We start from the raw sequence: 21,264 nt of genomic DNA on the forward strand, positions 1-21,264 counted from the left end.
ACCGCTTCTTGCGCGCCGTCGGAGCGAATTCACGTCCGTCTGCGTCTCTGCATTGACTTTACATGTAATCGCGCCGCCCCCAAACATCGCATCGCGTCCGATGTGAACACAGCATTAGGGGCTGTGATAATTATTCAAAATGCATCTTACCCAAACTCTCAGAGCCAAAGGCAAAAAGGCCAGGACATCTTTTCTGTAAGTAAAAATAAGAATACATTTTCCGTTAAGGGTACATTTCCAAGGGACATTGACAAAGTCGTGAAATTGGAAAAGTAAGCTAAAGTAGGGTTCCTGGTCAAAGCTTGGGAGAGTTTTGTAAATAAAACTAGATATTCTGGACCACCGTTAACAACCACCAACCTCTAGTGACCCTAGGTTTGTTTCTTTGGTCTTGAAGAGTTATAGATTGGTTGATTCACAGCTGACACAGCTAGCAATTCATAACAAGATTATATACGTGATTTTATCATTTCCTCAAAATAACTCATCATTTTTCGGAAGGCAATATGTCAACCCTTGGAGACTCACTAAACCTGCCATCATGTGCTGGGCAAGATACTTCCTTTCAAAGTACTTTAAACTACATATTAACTTAGGCAATAGGGATCATGGATAAAGGTAAGCAATGTTAATACAATGAGAGAAAAGATATATTGGTCACCATGACCTGAAAGAAGCTGATGAGCTGTTAATGGTTTACTACTTTTTTTAATGTATTCCTAAATTCCATTTAAGTCAGAGTTTGAACAGAGCCCGAAAAGCAACAAGAGAAACTATTTGAAGGCTTTATTGCAAGCTATAAATATGTGCCTCTCTTCTATTGATGATCGCACATGTTTCCTCAACATTTTTTAGGTACATATTTTTTACAAGTTAAAAAACCTAAAAAGGCTTGGAGTCAAGTTGGCCAGGACTGAGAGGGCATTGAGCACATTTAATCATGTTCATTTTACGTGAACCCGGTTTTTAAAAGAACAATTTTACGTTAAACATAAAATGGCATCCTTTTGACCATAAGGAAATCGTTCTTTAATCCTTAATGTTCAAACATAACCACACACACAAACTTACACACAACACACAAAAATTATGTAACAACTAATTATTCTGTAGATCTTACAAAGACTTAAGTAGTTTGTCCCTCCCTTGTCCATTCTCCACTTAAAGCCTCCAAAGACTTACCTCTTCATCAAAACACCAACATAGCAAGTTAGAGTTGGACTTCAGAAGACTTGATTAAAGTCATGGGAATGTTAGATCTTTTTCTCCAGGCCTCGAGCACTAGCTCCCTGTTGACGGCTCTAGTTGTCCTGATGTGCTTCTACATCTTATTTTCTTCCAGCTTCAGCTCCTAGGATGAAGGAAAGGAACCACCAGGTCCAAAACCACTTCCCTTCCTTGGGAACCTGCTGCAGCTTGACCTGAGGAGACCCTATCACACATTAATGGAGGTGAAGCCATGCCGAAAGACAAGTTATTGTAGGGTAGTCTGTTTTACAGCTATCTTATCTTGTGTGCTTTTTATTGTGCACGTCTTATATAAAATACATACCATGACCTTATTCTGTTCTTAGCTTTCCAGAAAATATGGATCAGTGTTTACCGTCTATATGGGAACAAAAAAGGTGGTGGTCCTGGCAGGTTACAAGACGGTGAAGGAGGCACTTGTTAACCATGCTCAAGAGTTTGGAGACAGAGACCCATTTCTAATTTTTCAGGAATATAATCAAGGGCATGGTGAGCAAAACATTTATCATTTAATTAAACCTACATCCTTCAGTTTTTTATTCAACATATTTTGCTGAAACACTTTAACTCAGGCATTACATGGGCCAATGGTGAATCATGGAAAGAGATGAGACCCTTTGCCTTGACTAACCTCAGAGACTTTGGAATGAGAAAGAAGGCCTGCGAGGACAAAATCATTCAGGAATGTAACCAGCTTATTGGAGTGCTAAAGCAATTCAAAGGTAAAGGTCTTATTATTCAAATGTAATATCTGATAAACTTTTTCTGGGAAAATAGATATGACTTTTGTTCCTGTTTCTCTGTCACAGGAGAAGCTTTTGATACGACCACACATATTTTGTGCAGTCTGTAACATTATTTGCTCGATGGTCTATGGCAGTGGTCGCCAACCAGTCGATCGCGATCGACCGGTCGATCGCGAGTGTGGTGCGGGTGGATCGCGGATCGTTAAAAAAAAAAGTAACAAAAGAAAGACAAATTAAATTAAAATAATAATGTTAGAAAAATACGTTTTTAGATGTAAACCTATCATCCACCACCCCGTTAGCAGGTGCCACTTGATTGACGTATATTTGAGACACCTCAATAATATAATACATTAACCGTGCTTTACGTGAACTTCATCATGACACAAGAGAGGACGGCAGGACTGTAATTTCCCGTGTTCAGTGAACGCAACAGAGGCAACACACCAGACCAATCAGAGAGTTGCATGGAAATACACGTGTGCTTGTGTCATTCAAGCTCGGCTCTGTGTGTGTGTGGCAATAGCGCATTTAGTGTGATAGAGAGGGAGGGAGAGAGAGTGGGAGAGAGGGACCGGTGCCAGCGGGGACCGTGATGTTAGCATCTGGTTAGCTAGCTCCACTAACGGACATAAGGAGCTGTTTCCACAACAAGCTGGAGGAGGGTCCTCTCCTGTCAGACTGAGGGGCTCAGGTGAGCTAAAGGACTCTGAGTGTTTAGAACGGTTTTGTCACAAATTATTCAAAAGATTATTTCCGCGGCACACCTTCATATGATCATTATAGTTATACAAACAATAAGAGAATAAATGAAAAACAGGTATGAAATAGCCTACTATATGGCAGTAAAACAAGAATACAGTTTAAAAGTAATGTAATGTAATGTAAAAAGGGGAGTGATTTATAAAATATCCATAAAGAAAAATAAAATCTGTTTACAGTTCTGTTTCATCTGGGTGCTGAGAGAGGTATCCATAGATCTCTTCATGTTGCTCTCAAAGTGCACCAGATTGATGCTTTCAACTTCAATATTTAAAAAAAAATCTTCCCGGGGGAGCATCCCCCCGGACCCCCCTAGAGGAGGTGAGGTCCACCCCCCAATAGCACTTTACCCCTGCCTATATGCCGTTAGCTGATTATGGAGCCTTCATTGTAACAGTAATTCAGATGCCATTAGCCTATATAAAAGGCCTCAAATTGGAAGCATTGTCTGGGCCGTCTTTTTCACTCAATTCTGCAATAGGTAAATCTCGCCTTTCACCTCGGCCGAGGTCGGTGATCTTGGGCTTAAAAAGGTTGGTGACCAGTGGTCTATGGCATCAGATTTGAATATGATGATCAAGAATTTAGGTCTCTGCTTGAGGATATGAGCAGACGTGGTCGACTTTTGGGCACCATTTCAATCCAGGTATGAATATATTTTCCGAAGACCTTGAATGTGAGAATAGTGTGAGTATATGAATAGCAAACAAATTATAATTACATAATTAAACTTGACAAGATTAGTAAAAAAGAACATTTACCGTTTATTGTCTGCTATTGGGCGTGGGGCAGGAACAGTTTAATTGACCTATATATCTTTAACATATAACCAATGTGTTTGTGTTTTTATTGTTCATAGAGGCACAAAAGTGTAAATCAGAAATTGTCTGCAAGAGCAAAAGGTTCTTCATTGATGTAACGACTTAATTTTAGATGCATTTCATCTTCACTGGGGGAGCAAGCCCCCTCTGTAGTCGCTGATATCAAGAGGGAAAAACCCTGCTTTTTGATAATTACATTTCTAATGTAAATGAAATACCATTGAACTTAAGCTGGTCTTCAATCTCTATCCGCTGAGTATTTGTAAATCTTAAGTCTTTCTTATGTGAAGTCTGAGGTTAGGGCCCCTCACGTAAGGTAATTAATCTAATACAGCCCGCTGTTTTTGGCAGAGGTACAATCAGAGACAACTTGCAGCTGTAAGAGATTGCTTTTGGAAAGGAGATTGTTCAAATTTAATATTTGTATTCTTTGGCAGGTGTACAACATGTTCCCAAGGTTCTTCAAATGGATTGGGAAGAGGAAGCTTTTCTTCAGATTGGGGGCTGCCAGTAGAAAACAGAACCTAAAGATTATCAGTCATTTGAAAGAGACCCGCATACCACAGATGTGCAGAGGACTTGTGGACGCCTTTCTGTTCAGGAAGCAAAATCTTGAGGTTGGAAAACATATATCAAAATAGATATGTTGGTCAAAGTAGATGGGGATATTAGGAACTTGTGAAAATATTTTGCTGAATGTACACTAGCTGGAAAGAAAAGTAGAAAAGTATTACAGCAGAATGACAGTATTGGTCATGTACTTGCTTTTGTTTGTTGAAGTGGTTAAGAACAAGATGAGTGACATTGGTCAACTACAGAGTGAAAACATCAGGATTAGGGTTAGGCAGTGGTTTTTCTGTGGCCACCGACGGAGCCCAACATTGAAAAAGCCAGATTTGTTGACATTGCATTGACCTTTATACCTTCCATTTCAACAGCTTCTATTCATCTAGTACAAAATAGAAGAATCACTTTACTTTTCATAATGGGCAATGGATATCCAAAGTTGCAAATTGGTTCAAAACTGACGGTTAACATACTGTACTGTACATTTATGACAGTAATTGGAAAAATTGCTTAACTGCAAATAAATACATATTTGTGATCAGAATTGTTTGAATAAAAGCAGTGATATGTGTTTACTTGAAGAAATCTGGGATTACCTACAGTCACTTTCACGATGACAACCTTATGGCAACAGTCTTGAATCTCTTTGCTGCTGGGACTGACACAACATCAGATACACTGAGATGGGCACTTCTGCTTGTGACCAAGTATCCAGAAATACAAGGTAAGAAGCTTAATAGATCCACATCCTTCAGAACAAGCAAAAAAACATGAAGTTCAAGTCGAATTGTTATCATAAAAACAGAAGCTCTTCATTTATTTAGACCAGGTCCAAGAGGAGCTGAGCAGAGTGATGCCCCAATGTCGCTTCCTCACAAAACTAGCCAAGATGTGACCTTTCAAGGTCATTTCATTAAGAAGGTACAACTGAATGAAACACCTAATTTTCCTCCATACTGATCTTCATGTCTTAAAATGAATGTTATGTGTAGGAAATTTTGTTTTTGCTGCAAGACATTTTAAATATATCAAGTCATACACAAACATATTTTCAACTCTTCATACAGGGGACCACGGTGATTCCTTTGTTGACGTCTGTCCTGTACGATGAGAGTGAATGGGAGAACCCACACAGCTTTTATCCTGCTCACTTCCTTGACAAAGATGGACAGTTTGTGAAGCGAGATGCCTTCATGCCTTTCTCTGCAGGTTTGTGAGCTTAGGCAACACTTCTTGTTCACTTTGTATTCACTTGCAGATTAACCTTCACACTCTCTAACAGGTCTCAGAGCTTGTCCCGGAGAAAGTTTGGCCAAGATGGAGCTCTTCCTCTTTTTCACCAGCCTCCTGCAGTACTTTCGATTCACCCCTGCTCCAGGAGTTTCCGCGGATGAACTCGATCTCACTCCATGCATGCACCTAACCCTCGACCCAGTACCGCATAAGCTGTGTGCTGCACCCCGAATACGAGGAGTTTACCAGGAGTGACAAAGTTCAACACCACTGAAGTAATTGGGATGATGAATATTGATTGGATGTCAGAAGAGCTTATGTGCAAGCAATCAAAATGATTATATAGCTATTACTGGTTATTTATGCAGAGCACAATCACTCTAAATACAGGGCTCGACATTAAGGGTTGCCCGATGGCCCGGGGCCATCTAGTATTTAGCTCGGGCAATGAAGCCTCACCTGCTGGTTGCCCGATCGGGCAATCTATTATGCCAGTATCATGCAGCTCGCCGATCCAGTAATGAGTGACCCGACAGTAAAACTAAACATATCTATAACTAGTTTAGGTAGTTTGAGAGGTAATTAAAATAGCTACGAGTGATATTCTAACCTGAAGTGTGTGTTTTGTCCGCTCACCGCTGCATGTGATCATGCAGAGCTGCGTGTCGACTCGTCAGCAACAGCTGATCTCTCTCTCCCGTCAGATTAGACTTCACTCGCGTTTATGTCCATATTGATCAGATCCAGCTAGTTTTAGCTAATGATAGGACTACCTGCTTATTAAAAGACACCTAAACAATAAGTGTTGCTATGCAACTGGGTGAGGCCACAAAGTATAGCGCAGCATTATGCATTTGTTTACATGCCCACCGGAACCCCGAGGCATTACCAACAGATCAACGCACAATCAACCCATACAGGACATTTCTTTCTCCACATTACGTGTTAGACATTAGAATTGACTATTCTTGTCTGTCACATACTCTTCTTGTCTGTCACATAAGTGGCGCAACTGAAGCGGTATTGCGCTAAAGGGAAATTATTTTGACGGAAGAGATTTAGATTTGCCGGCTCTGACGTCGCCATTTTGTGTGCTTCGCGGATGCGCTCGGCTCCTCTCGACTGCTGCTCGGGTTTGCTCGGTCAGCTTCCGGATGAGGAGGCATTCCTTCGACCAACTTACAGTAGATAACATTACAAACATTTTTAACAGGGGCCATAATAGTGTAAATAATGTTTGTTTTGGCAGTTACAACTGAATGTAATGTTTTCTACTTTTTTACATCTGGGAAGGCATTTGCCTTCATCAGATGGAAAGTGTCTTGACCAACAACTTAAGTATTTATTATAGCTATGCAGGGCATAAAAGCGAGCAAACACAAAGAAGAACAAACAAACAAACAAGTGAAATGAAGAATAAAATTTAAATTGTACAATATAATATTGTGGTGGTTCATCTTATAATTCAGTCGAGAGAATGCACCAGACAGCATCTAAGACCTGCAAAAATCTACATTGTTTAGGGGGAGGCCCCCCAAATCCTTCGTGCCATTTCATCCGCGCACATTTTTCAGGGCAATCTCTATTGGGCTCAGGGCCATCTGTAAATTAGCTTAGATGGCCCACAGGGCCATCTCCCAAAATCCTTAATGTCATGCACTGAAATATATTACATAATGTCTTTCTTGTAACTTGAAATGTAAAATACGAATGCAATTATTTGTTTTGCACAATAAAAAAAGATGAAGATTTCCGGCCTTTTTTCTAGTAACTCGTTCATCTTGGAGTTTTACATTTTCCAAGTTGAGTAACACAGCAATAAAGTTATAAACTTTAAAAGGAACCCTCCTCATCAAAAACGCTTCAAAATCAATACGGCAAATCTTCCTGCTGCAACTCTATCCACCAAAGATAATGTGCATTTTAAAGGGATATTACAATCAAAACCAGTCTGACCAAAGTAGAGCGTTCCCCAATGTCTTCATACAGTATGTCACTGTACATTTATCGTCCTCTCCAACATTATGTATCTGTGAAACAAAATAAATCAAATTTGTCCACCTATCTTCAAAACAAAAAATGTCATAATGTATTTTTTTATTTTAAACATTACAATATCACAAATAAAAGCATTGTAATCTATCTCGCTTTTGTTCCCTGAAATAAAAACTTTAACTTTAAGTAACTGGAATGATTCTGACTAGTTCTTATCCAAATGTTGACATGTTGACGTTGAGAATTGCTAGAGGCACAAATAAACAATAATTAACCTCCACAAACCTGGAACAAAACTTAATCTTGTAAATATATATATAACATTTTAGCTGTAGCTTTCCTGATCTATAACATCCCTATTGGCTAAAGAGGTTTCCACTAGGTGCAATATTATGTATTTGTAACATTTAGCAACCAATCAAAACATACCTTGAGGTGGCAATATTTTCAACGATTATAAATGAACCCTTTTGAGAGACTATATGAATAAACCTGACATAATAACATATTAACATCGCCATGTCCATCTTCTGCAGGTGTTGCCACCAACATCCTCCCCTGTAACCCCATTTTAACCAGCAAACATATCGCTGTCTGTTTGATTTAGCTTGTAGTCATCACCAATTCTTATTTTTTAAAGTACATCAAATGCATTAATTCTGTTTCTGACCAAACAACCATCAGATGAGGCTGGGTGAAAGTTGAGAGAGAGCAAGTTATAATAAAACCTTATATACAACTTGATATGGTGATCTTTGCCACCAATGTATTACAATAATTTGAGATAAGTTATACATTTGACCCAGTTAAGTTGATCATTTACCGTTCAAAATATATTGGTTGCAAGGTCATGTTTGGCCAGCTGGTGAGTAATTAGCTGTCTCCTCTACCCCCACTCTATGAAAGTCTGCTTTTCAAAGTTTAGATCAACTCTCACTTTCATTTGAACTAGTCTTTCCTTTATTACATTACATGACATGACACTTGTTAGACACTTTTATCCAAAGGGACTTCCATACTCAATACTATGGACAATCCCCACAGGAGCAATTTGGGGTGAAGTGTCTCAGGGACACAACAACATGCTGACTGCAGTGGGGTTTGAACCTGTGCTCCCCTGATCCTAACACCAACACACAACCCACTGCACCATACACCTTCCTTTATCTTGACCCTTGAAGTAACATAGTCAATAGTCACTGAGGTTATCAAAAAGGTTAGTTAATAACTGCTTTAATTCTTAAAAGTTTAATTAATTGAAAGTTTCATGCAGTTTTTAGTAGACTACAGTGTTATTATAATCATAGGCAATGCTCCAGCAACAGATCTTCTGATTGCAGAGCATAAGCTATGAGAGAAAAACAAAGGATGTAACTTTTTGCTGCTGATAATATTCTATGTGGTTTGCATGTGCTTGTAACATTAGGGATGTCATGAAACCAGAGCTTTAAAAGCAATCTGAACACAAATCAAATACATTAAACATTTTAACATGGCTTGTAAAAAAAGGAGCTTTAAGGATGAGGCTGGGTGAAGGGTGACAGAGAACAAAGGTAAAACGTTGTAGAAAAAAATGCATGATGATCTTTGCCACCAATCTATAAATTGGATAGAGTCCTGTGACGTTTATTGAATCCAATAAAGTGAATTGTTTTTTTACAATATAGTTTTTGAAATCTAGGTAAATCATAAATCTGAGTTTGTCCATGTGTCTGTGTCCTAGTTTCAGTGAAACCCTTGTGGCATTGACCCGATCTCTAATTCAAAACATTTGCAAAATACCTGCCAGAAATGTCAGCCGCAAGTAATGTGTATGCCTGCTCTTTATGAAAAGTGTGGTGAGATAACTTCTATGACCAAATGCTTAAACGTTTGCAATGTAATCAGATTGCTGCTAATTATTAAAGAAAATATTGTATAACTATAATATTTCCTTCTTTGTCCATTTGAGAAACGTGTGTACTGTGAGTCTGAGGCGATCACAATGAGATTGCATGAATACTGTTTTGACCAGTAGAATAATGTCAGCACAGATAATCATTAATGCAGGCCCCCCCTCACCCCTCCACCCAACCCAACACTGTGTCCATCGGTTATTGGTATTTGGCCAACATGTAATCTCACTTGTCCTATCAACCTCTGTACAGGCCAAGCCAATCCCTCCATGATCACATGACATCTGAGGTAGCAAAAGTGCAAATCAATCTTGTTAATATCAAACAGAACAAATAGACTGTTCTCAAAGGGTCTAATAAGGTCAAAGGAGCAGCTACTAAAATAAATCTCTCCTCCTCACTCAGCCAGAGCCAGCTGCATTCACCCAGCAAACAAGTTAAGAATTGGAGCAACTTCAGAACACTTGATTAAAGTCATGGGAATATTAGATATTTTTCTCCAGGCCTCGAGTACTAGCTCTCTTTTGGGGGCTCTGGTGGTCTTGATGCTTGTCTACATCATCTCCTCCTCCAGCTTCGGATCCCAGGATGAAGAGAAGGGACCTCCAGGTCCGAAACCACTTCCGCTACTAGGCAACCTGCTGCAGCTTGACCTCAAGAGGCCCTACCACACATTACTGGAGGTGAGGCATTGGCGTACAAGAAGCTTTCTTTTAGAGGAGTCAGTTTCTGATTCTCACAAAGCTCTCGTCTTGTTTGCTTTATTCTGTGTGTTTTTAAAAAGAAAATATAATGACATTATGTTGTTCTTTAGCTTTCCAAGAAATATGGATCAGTGTTTACCATCTATTTGGGACCCCAAAAAGTGGTGGTCCTGGCAGGATACAAGACAGTAAAGGAGGCACTTCTCAATCGAGCTGAAGAGTTTGGAGACAGAGACATGCTGCAAATTACGCATGATTATAATCAAGGGCACGGTAATAAATGTTTTGCCAAATACTTATCCTATTCATTTCCACATCCTTTGCCTTTGATGATTTAATTCCATGACATTGTTTGCTGAACTACATTTCAGGGGTTCTATGGTCCAACGGTGATTCATGGAAAGAGATGAGGCGCTTTGCCTTGACTAACCTCAGAGACTTTGGGATGGGTAAGAGGGCTTCTGAGGACAAGATCATTGAGGAATGTGAGCACCTCATAGAAGTGTTTAAGAAATACAAAGGTAAGTGTCTGATTATCCCTATTTGTATGATAACCAACGCTTGTCAAGCCAATGCATGTGATATTTATCATTTCACCATTTCCCTTTTTACAGGAGAGGCTTTCGATACAACTCAACCCATGAACTATGCGGTCTCTAATATTATCTGCTCAATTGTTTATGGCAGCAGATTTGAATATGATGATGGAGAGTTTACATCACTGGTACATCGAGCAAACAGAACTATTCAGCTTGTGGGCTCACCATCGATACAGGTCATTAAATGTTTTAAAGCTTAGACTTCCGAATGTGATTTACATAATACATCGATTGCGGCAACTTACTAAAGAAATATTGCATTTTTTACTTTATTTTTTTCAACAATTTCTTTAACAGGTGTATAACTTGTTTCCATGGATCGGTAAATTTGTCGCTCACAGAAAGGAGATCAATACGTTGATTTCCGCCAACACAAAACAGAATCAACACCTCTTCAGTCGTTTGAAAGAGACCCTCAATCCACAGATGTGCAGAGGCTATGTGGATGCCTTTCTTCTCCGCAAAAAGAATCTGGAGGTTGGTAAGCATTTCATTACCAACCCTAACATAACCACATCTCTGCTGGTGATATCTGAAAAGGGAAATGACATGTACCTGGTCACAATGTTGTTCAACATCATGAATTCTTTAATTGATTAAAAGAAATACGGATATTTAATAATCAAATTATTTTTGCAAAAATCGTAAATGAACAAATGGAAGTTTTGAAATGTTATTTCCACAAGTTGTAACTAAATTGATAATATTCAGCCCTTTTGATTAAAAGAAAAAAGCATTGCAATAAACTCACTGGTACCTCAAAAAACAAGATGAAATTCCCTTTTATGTCACGTGTCAAAGTGTGGGAACAGGTTTGTTGACTAAAAGCACCGATTCATATTTACTTGCAGGAATCTGGGGTTACGGACAGTAATTTCCACGATAAAAACCTGATGCAGACAGTTCTTAATCTCTTTAATGCCGGGACTGACACAACAGCAACAACGCTGAGATGGGGACTTCTGTTTATGGCCAAGTATCCAAAAATACAAGGTTAGGGGCCTACATTCTTAACAAATGTCTTACCATTAACAGTCCAATCAACAATATTTTCTTTACCAACAAAAACATCATTTTAATGAAGTCAAAAACGTTTTCTTCTGCCAGACAAAGTCAAAGAAGAGCTGAGCAGGGTGATAGGAAGTCGTCAAGCCAAGGTAGAGGACAGGAAGAGCCTGCCTTTCACTGACGCCGTCATCCATGAGACACAGAGACTAGGCAACATCGTCCCCATGGCACTTCCTCACAAAACGAGCCGAGACGTAACTTTCCAGGGTCACTTCATTAAGAAGGTTAGAATAAACGAAAAACGGTGCAATACATTTCCTTTCATCCAATAATAAATAAAAACAAACCAGAGTAATGAAAGTCCAATTGTATATTGTGCACAGGGTACCACAGTATATCCTCTCCTGACATCCGTCCTGTATGATGAGAGTGAGTGGGAACACCCCCGTAGCTTTTATCCTGCTCACTTCTTGGACAAAGATGGGAAGTTCATCAAGCGAGATGCCTTCATGCCTTTTTCTGCAGGTTGGTGAATTTAGCCATCACTTCTTGATGTGCACTGACTTGCAGGCGAGATGATCATATTCTCCTTCATTTCTTTCTCTTCAAGGTCGCAGGGTTTGTCTTGGAGAGAGTCTGGCCAGGATGGAGCTCTTCATCTTCTTCACCAGCCTCTTGCAACACTTTCGTTTTACTCCTGCTCCAGGAGTTTCGGAGGATGAATTGGATCTGACTCCACGCACAGGCTTCACTCTCAACCCTTCACCTCATAAACTGTGTGCTGTTTCCTGTGACCAGTAGGGCTTGAAAATGCTGCTTAGTCCCACTGTCATCACTTCATATTCATTAAATTCAGGAGTTCTGATTCTGAGTCATTATAATGAGTTTAGCATGATATTTCATGTCGTGCAATAGGACTAAATATATACAACTTCATTAATGTCATTATCACATTCTCACCAAAAAACTTGTTGTAAATGCAAATCGTTTCAAATGTATGGTGTTCTTTATATCAATTATTGTTTCTGCCGATCCTGTCATTAAATATTTAAATTGTATTCATATCGATCTCTATCTGCCTTTTTTTGTAAATACTCGGGAATTTTACTTCACTCGCGAAGTCAACTAACTCATTGATGTAAGTGTCTTAATAAACCAATAGGTGCATGACAGGCGACAATTTGCCAATGCTTGTGATATATTGATTCCTCTCTTTTTACAGGAGAAACTTAGCCAACAAACTAAGCAGTTTTTAAGATATTTTTTTTGAATGGCAGCAGATTTGAATGATTTGTTGAATCACCGGTCGATCGAGCAGTGTAATACCTAGTATTTCTCTACGATTCTTGACAAAAATAACTTTTAGAAATGTGAAATCATGTTCAAACTAAGCCAAGGCATATACTAGTTTTCACTGAATAGTACTGAACACACTATTGACATCTTGTAGGGAACTAACATCCAAATGTTTAAAGGCACTCTTCTGACTGTCTTTTTTTCATAATAAAGTATTATTGAAAAAATATATGTCTGTGTATCCCGGACACGTCATATTCATCCCCAATAAATATAGGTCTCGACTCACAATGTTACCTGAGGTAGTGTAGAAATACATGTTGTCACGTTATAAGACATAACCACAATAAACATCCATAATAAAATATAAAATTGTGCAGCAAGTCACTATCACTCATAAACAAGACTCGTAGATGAGTGAGGTGCTTCGCTTGTTCTAACAAAGTTGTTGACACAATCCTATAAAATACAACAGACAAAGACACAAACTTTTGTGTTCAATGGATGGCTGACATTTTGTCTAAATTGCTATTGTTTTTATGAAAATCAAGCAAAAAGTTACCAGCAGGAAAAGGCACACATTTTTATTGTTGTGTAGAGGCAAAATTAAACTTTTAATTTTAACAACGTACGTACTTGGTTTTGTAAAGAAATGATCGACAGAGATAAGAATGAGTGAAAGATTAAAGAGAACAACATAACAACTTCATATGAAACTTTTTATCAAGATGATCTTTAACACCATTTTATGTTAAGTCATTTGATGCATATATGATCCAGGAACATTAATCATTTCAAAATCAGGGTTAATGTTACATCTGAGCTTGTGTGTGGAAACTTGGTTATAAGTCCTTATCCTGGATCCTGTCAAATATATACTAGCAGTTAACACAATGGGAACCAGAGGAATATTTTGAAGGCTGACATCCTATCTTGTCTCATTTTAGGAGGACGTTATATAATTTTTGTTGGATACATTTTTTCCTTACTATATTGAGGAACACCGTTTTATCTCATCTTAGGATAGGAAGTTAGCTCAAGTTATTGAGGAATCATCATAACTTAGAAAAAGTTAGTAATCCTACATTTGGATGGCAAAGGCCCTTTCCTAAATGTAAAACAATTGCCAAGTGACAGCCAGAAAGGTCAGCCTTTGTTTTTGGATTTTTTTTTTGGAGGTAATTAATTTCATCCTCAATGTTGATCATATATTCATGCTGAGTTCCATCAAGAAACAAAGGCAAAAATAAGACTTCAAAACAGCTAGTTATAAAATCATTACATTTTTTTCAAAACCTTACACTCAGTTGTCAGAAAAAGTTCCCAAATCCTAGAGTGTACAGACCAGGACTTGTCCAGGTTAAACCTGTCCTTAACCTCACTAGTCTCTGACCTCTATACCAAGCTAACTCTCTCCGTCTGATCACATGACATTTGAGATAAGAAAACTGTAAACCAATATCAAAAACAAAGACTCTCTTCTGAAGTGTGCTGATAAGAACAAAGGTTGAAACCAGCCCTACCCTTGGCAGGGCTGTTTCCCTCAGCAGCAAATATAAAAGAAATGACTCTTCAACACACAAAGCACAAAATCCAGAAGCGTTTTTTCAGTAAGCTGTCAAGGACGCTTTTTTTTTTCATGGGGATAATAGATTTTCTCCTTCAGTCTTGCAGCTCGATCTCCTTGTTTGGGGCTTTGGTGGTCCTGCTGCTCGTATTTATCGTCTCATCCTCCAGTTTTAGTTCCAAGGATGAAGGAAAGGGACCTCCAGGTCCAAAACCACTTCCCATCATCGGAAACCTGCTGCAGATTGACCTTAAAAGACCCCACCACACATTTCTGGAGGTGAGAAAATGACTGGAATAACAAGCATGTCTTTAAGGGTGATTTGTTGGATGTGCACTTCAGGTAGCAATGTCACAAAGGTTCAATCAAATTAATTTGTGTTTTTGGTTATTTAAAAAAAACTTGACATTATGCCCCGGTTTTCTTAGCTTTCCAAAACATATGGATCAGTGTTCACAGTATATTTGGGATCCAAAAAAGTGGTGGTCCTGGCTGGATATAAAACAGTGAAGGAGGCCCTTGTCAACTACGCTGAAGAGTTTGGAGACAGAGATATGATGCGAATCACAGAGGAAACTGGTAACAACCATGGTAAGGAAAGCAAGATTTGTTTACACAAAAATATTTTTCCTTGTTTGTTAAAACAGCCGATTGGGCAGTAGGCAACAATTTGACCAAATACGAAGCAGCCATAAACTTTTTTGCAACCTAGTCTAATCTTGTTTAACTTAAAACATCTTTTAATCTTAGGCGTTGTATTTTCCAACGGTGAATCATGGAAAGAGATGAGGCGCTTTGCCTTGACTAACCTCAGAGACTTTGGAATGGGTAAGAGGGCTTGTGAGGACAAAATCACTGAGGAATGCACCTACCTCATTGAAGTGTTTAATAAATGCAAAGGTAAGTGTCTTATTAAAACCAACAGCATGAGAAACAACATTTTGCCAATGCTTGTGATTCCTTTTTTATGTTCCTGTAATCCTTTCTACAGGAAAAGCTTTTGATACAGCCCAACCAATGAACTGTGCAGTCTCTAATATTATCTGCTCCATTGTTTATGGCAGCAGATTTGAATATGATGATCCTGAGTTTACTTCATTGGTAGAAAGAACAAACAGGAATATTCAACTCCTGGGCTCCCCGTCGATACAGGTGCTATTTCATGTTTATTAAGCTTACACTTTCAGATATTGATTTAATGTTCATATAAAATATGAACATGACAAATGTGTCACTTGTCTTTTGAACACTATTTCATTGCCTGTTGATTTTTAACAGGTATATAACATGTTCCCATGGATTGGTAAATGGATTGCTAACAGAAAGGAACTCCACACGATGGTTGCTGCAAACAAGGAACAGAATCGACGGCTGTTTACACGTTTGAAAGAGACCTTGAATCCACAGATGTGCAGAGGCTTTGTGGACTCATTTCTGCTCCGAAAGCAAAATCTGGAGGTTGGCAAGAATTTCATCACTAACCCTAACAAAAAACACTGGTTGATCAACGCGTTACTGCTTTGTTTATCTACACTCTCCATAGGCCACAAGTAGATTTATTAGTGAGAAATATTGAGGTGCAAGCCTTTAATCAGTAGTGAAAATGTACATTGTTGGAATCAAGAAAATTATATTCTTATTTATGTACAATTGCTCTTCATCATAGATATCATAAATAGAATCCTAGATGTGTAAAAATTAGGGATGCACCGATGCAACATTTCTTGGCTGATGCCGATGTTAAGAATAACAATTTGGCCGATGCCGATGTTTTAATGTAATTTTTTTCCACTGTTGTTATTCCACTTTGTGCCAGGAAAAACACATTTATTTCTCGCAAAATGGTTTGAGTTTCAAAGGCTGAGCAAGTTCGTTATTATAATATCTGCGCTGTTTAGAAAGTATGGAGCTCTACCGCAGGGGTGGGGAACCTTTTTCCTCTCAAGGGCCATTTCAATTTTTTCAACATCCTCCGAGGGCCGTACAAATTATTTACCGCTGCTTAAAAATACTAAAATCACAGCCCATTCATTTGGCCTTTCTTTCATGCTGTGCAAAGAAAAAGCTACCTCTTAATCCAGATATCTTACCATGACTCGCGTATGCGTGCACGGTTGTGGCATGACCACCAAAACAGAAATATATGGACGCAAGATATGAGCAATTTAGTTTCCTATCCATGTGAACATGATTTAAAGTGTGGGGGGGGGACACACACACCTAACCTCCTCTAGGGGGGTCTGGGGGGCATGCACCACCAGGAAGATTTTTTTTTAAATGTTGAAGTTAAAACCATCAATCTTGTGCACTTTGAGAGCAAAATTAAGAGATCTATGGATACATCTCTCAACACCCATATGAAACAGAACTGTAAGGAGATTTATTTTTCTTTATGGATATTTTACAAATCACTCCCCTTTCAAACTGTATTCTTGTTTATTAATACCAACTTTTTTTGCTATCATATAGTATTTTATACCCGTTTACTTTGTTCTCTTATTTTTTTTATAACTATAATGATCATATAAAGTTGTCCCTTTACCTCAATGGTTGTAGAAAAAGCTTCTTATATTCGTTAGCATAGCTAGCTAACCAGATGCTAATAACAACAAAGTTATTGACTGTATGATCAGTATGACAGATGGACAGATCGCCACAGGGCTCACAACTAAAGACACAGCCGCGCAAAAACTGCTGCATGCTCCTTATCTGAAGTGCCGGAGCCGTGCTCTCCGTCAGAACTGCACCCCTGTCAGACGAGACCATGAACGAGACATATACCACGTGATGACACGTTAGGCTCGTGTTGTGTTCAAGGACCCTGATCTTGGCCAGGAAAAACAGGCTCTCGCTTGTTTAATTCTTTTGCGGTCTAGATTTCTTTTTTGCGTGTATTTATAAATTACCTCGAGGGCCGTATCAAATTGTCTCGCGGGCCGTATACGGCCCGGGGGCCGGAGGTTCCCCACCCCTGCTCTACCGGATCACCTGCACGTTTGCTCACAGTGAGGGTGCCGGTGAGCACACGTTTAGATTTAGACATCACACTTAGCTATTTCATCTACCTCTGAATCTACCTAAACTATTTATAAATATATTTATTTCTCACTGTCGGATCACTCATTACTGGATCAGAGCTGCATGAGACAGATACGGACCGGCTGTCAGGGGAGAGAGGAGAAGAGAGGGAGAGAGGAGAAGAGAGGGAGAGAGGAAAAGAGAGCGCTCCGTGTCAACGGAACACTTTTTGTAAACTGCAAATCGCGAATCTCTGGGTGAAACAATGACAATCTCACACTGCCGACATGTTTTTTTGTTTTCTTTAGTTAATGGTTTTTTTATATATAAATGAACTACGGGTGCCGCAGATGTTATGACGGAACGCGAGACATCGGCGCCTAAATAGGGCGAACATCGCCCCTCTGGCCGATGTATCGGTGCATCCCTAGTAAAAAATACATTTAGACAAGAAAAGAGTAAACTGTTGATATGTTGGTTTATAATTAAATGTTATAATTTAATATGTATGAATTTAAATGTAAGATATCTAGGATTGAATTTCAGAAAACTATTACCGAGTTCTAATATCCATCTAGTAAAACTCATATTTGTACAAGTAACTTTTATACTTGAGGTGTATACAATTAATTGTAGATCTAGTCAAATTTGAATTTAGTAAGGATTATGGTTATTTGGGCCAAAATGTTTTTGAGATATGTTGTGATATATTCAAAATGCAGACAACTGATATGGGAAATTACACTAACACTAGTCACTATCCTTTTCAACATTTATTGTAAGTATCTCAAATTGTTATTCATATAAGTTCAAAAAGGAATTATTGATTTTTTAATCAAATGTTCTTACTGTTATATATTTACATTTTGCCATGTAGATAGGTGATTTCCACTAGTGAGAACTAGATTGCCAATAGTCAGGCCTTTTGAGTAAATTATAAAAGGGCTATCCATAAACCCACTCGGTCATGAAAACTACAAGAAATAACAAGATCAAAATCCCTATTATGTAACATCCATACATTCGATTGGTTTAAATAACTACAATAATAAATATTTACCTGCAGGAATCTGGGATTACCAAGAGTCACTTCCACGATAATAACCTGTTGCAGACAGTTCTTAATCTCTTTGCTGCCGGGACTGACACAACAGCAACAACCCTGAGATGGGGACTTCTGTTTATGGCCAAGTATCCAAAAATACAAGGTAAGGAGCCTAAAATCGCCCCCAAAAAAATCCTACAACAGTCCAAGCAACAATATGTGCTTTACCAACACAAAGATCATTTCAATTATAAAAACTGTTCATCTTTTAGACCAGGTCCAGGAAGAGCTGAGCACGGTGATAGGAAGTCGTCAAGCCCAGGTAGAGGACAGGAAGAGCCTGCCTTTCACTGACGCCGTCATACATGAAACACAGCGACTGGCTAACATCGTCCCAATGGCCATTCCTCACAAAACAAGCCAAGACGTAACTTTCCAGGGTCACTTCATTAAGAAGGTCAGAATGAATGAACAACTTAATTTAGAAAATCCAAAATGACTTGAAAGGATTAATCACATATGACTAATAAAACTGGAGGACTGTTCTGTGACTTAAATTAAACTAGACATACCACCTTAGATCTGCCTAAGCTGAAGAAAATGCTCACCTTAATCAGCAGGTGCTAAGCAAGGAACAGGGTTAAAAAAAAAGATATGCTCTTCTTGACTTAATCAATTGCCCTTATTTAAATCATTAGGTCACATTAGTAAGACATCCATTGTTCAACAGGTTCTATCAACAGAATCCGCCCTCTATATATGACAGTATTGGAAATCATACCGTGTTTTGTCCACAGGGTACCACAGTATATCCTCTCCTGACATCCGTCCTGTATGATGAGAGTGAGTGGGAACACCCCCGCAGCTTTTATCCTGCTCACTTCTTGGACAAAGATGGGAAGTTCATCAAGCGAGATGCCTTCATGCCTTTTTCTGCAGGTTGGTGAATTTAGCCATCACTTCTTGATGTGCACTGACTTGCAGGCGAGATGATCATATTCCTTTTGATTTATTTCTCTTAAAAGGTCGCAGGGCTTGTCTTGGAGAGAGTCTGGCCAGGATGGAGCTCTTCATCTTCTTCACCAGCCTCTTGCAACACTTTCGCTTTACTCCTGCTCCAGGAGTTTCGGAGGATGAATTGGATTTGACTCCACGTGTAGGCTTCACCCTCAGCCCTTCACCTCATAAACTGTGTGCTGTTTCCTGCAAGTGAGCAGTAGGGCTTGAAAATGCTGCTTAGTCCCACTGTCATGACTTTAAATCCATTTAATTCCAGAGTATTTTCTAAATGTACAACTTGATAGTAAATGTAGTAAAACAGCAGATAATATGTAAAACTTCATAAATGTAATCATAACAATTTCCACTTCCTCACTATATACCTGTAAATGCAGATCTGGCAAAGTACATGGTATTCTCTACATCAACTAGTGTTTCTGGCTATCATGTCATTAAAATGTCAATTGTATTCATGTTAATCTTTGTCTGCATTTCTTTGTAAATCATTGAGAAATTGATTCCACCAAAGTCAAAAACCTCATTGAAGTATTTAAGAAATAAAGTGGGTGAGTACCTTATTAAAAAAATGCATGATTCACCACATTTTGCCAATGTTTAAGGTATTAATTTATTATCCCATTTTTATAAGAGCAGCTTAGAAAATAAACTACGCAGATTTGAATTGTATGTGTTTCATTGTTAATGGGCAAAAAATGTAATATAATGATGAGGAAGCAATCAGTTAATACAAAGTATTCATCCTAGAAAAACAAAACCACACTAAACATCCACAATACAGAAAAACTAAATTAGTTCATGTTACTCCCACTCATATACAAGATTCAGAGTTAACTGAGGCCCTTCACTTGGTCTATACTTGTTCTCACAATGCAACAAGTCCTCCAACTAGGCCCTTATTACGACCAAATATCTCGTTTGTTCAAGCGCTTAATACGTCCTATAATTACGTTTTAAAGTTTTCGCCCTCTAGTGCTCCCGTTTCATGCTAACGTTACAGATGGTCGTTTATTCAGAAATAACCCTCTCTGCAAAATCCTAAATCGTAGAATAGTTTGGCCATTAAAACGCTTTTTGATTAGATTTCTAGCGAGAAGTGTATATTGTACTTTTAGAATCCACGTCCAGTCGATATGTAGGATCTATAGTTTGATAGATATTACAAAGATGATTTGAGGTATGCGGCAGCCTCCATGTACATTTACGGGTTGAAAACAGTATTTCCGGTCACTACGTTTTCATAATAAAACCAATGATCAAATGATTTAACAGTGATATCTGCAGTACTCATCATGTAAAGAACATCAGTTTATCCTTGTTAATTATATGACATTTATTGGTTTAAATTGTGTACAATGCTTTTGTGTTTTTCCCATAGGTTTTTCTCTTTCGATTCTGAGAGACACCTTTCTTTTTGCAGAGGTTTTGATAGGCTAAAACAGGCATCCTCGAAGTCCGGACTCCGGTCCGGATCGAACCACAACTGTCTCTGGACTCTGAGCAAATTATACTTTTCATATGTATTATCTGTATTATCTGCATTATCTGTGTTATCTGTGAGACATCGCCACAACGCAACGAGTCAAAATTCTCTGCTATGTCCACTGCAAACAGCGCTCTGCATGTCCGACTGGTCCAATCACATTCAGCATCCCGTCAGCGTTTTTTCCCACCACCACCAGTCTGCGAATCAGAGGCACAGTAGGGCGGGTTTTCGCGGAATGCGGGTGGGAAAAATGCGTG

At 38.7% G+C, this 21,264-nt stretch overlaps 2 protein-coding genes and 2 pseudogenes across 4 annotated transcripts in view; 3 read left to right on the forward strand and 1 right to left on the reverse strand.

Moving 5' to 3' along the window:
• Positions 1-21,264, reverse strand: part of LOC307014982 (uncharacterized protein) — a 77,904-nt gene that overhangs the window by 15,009 nt on the left and 41,631 nt on the right. The gene's annotated exons all lie outside the window — the stretch shown is intronic.
• LOC307014985 (cytochrome P450 2K1-like) lies at positions 1,213-4,016 on the forward strand (annotated as a pseudogene). Its single transcript, XR_013810556.1, has 5 exons — positions 1,213-1,451; positions 1,575-1,737; positions 1,821-1,970; positions 2,058-2,115; positions 3,302-4,016. The product of XR_013810556.1 is annotated as a cytochrome P450 2K1-like (transcript).
• LOC307014984 (cytochrome P450 2K1-like) lies at positions 3,343-7,836 on the forward strand (annotated as a pseudogene). The gene is made up of 6 exons (XR_013810557.1): positions 3,343-3,402; positions 4,015-4,194; positions 4,727-4,868; positions 4,969-5,065; positions 5,212-5,353; positions 5,427-7,836. The product of XR_013810557.1 is annotated as a cytochrome P450 2K1-like (transcript).
• On the forward strand, positions 9,598-19,982 carry LOC307014317 (uncharacterized protein). Its single transcript, XM_079642191.1, has 19 exons — positions 9,598-9,950; positions 10,082-10,244; positions 10,343-10,492; positions 10,586-10,746; positions 10,868-11,047; positions 11,422-11,563; positions 11,678-11,862; positions 11,962-12,103; positions 12,189-12,375; positions 12,801-12,826; positions 14,374-14,720; positions 14,870-15,032; positions 15,192-15,341; positions 15,433-15,593; positions 15,720-15,899; positions 18,526-18,667; positions 18,777-18,961; positions 19,302-19,443; positions 19,530-19,982. The coding sequence occupies exons 1-19, from the start codon at positions 9,744-9,746 to the stop codon at positions 19,715-19,717; spliced, it is 3,201 nt and encodes a 1,066-aa protein (XP_079498317.1). The 5' UTR covers positions 9,598-9,743; the 3' UTR covers positions 19,718-19,982.

The sequence above is a fragment of the Notothenia rossii genome, assembly GCF_949606895.1.
Source record: "Notothenia rossii genome assembly, chromosome: 8".
Taxonomy (NCBI): Eukaryota; Metazoa; Chordata; class Actinopteri; order Perciformes; family Nototheniidae; genus Notothenia; species Notothenia rossii.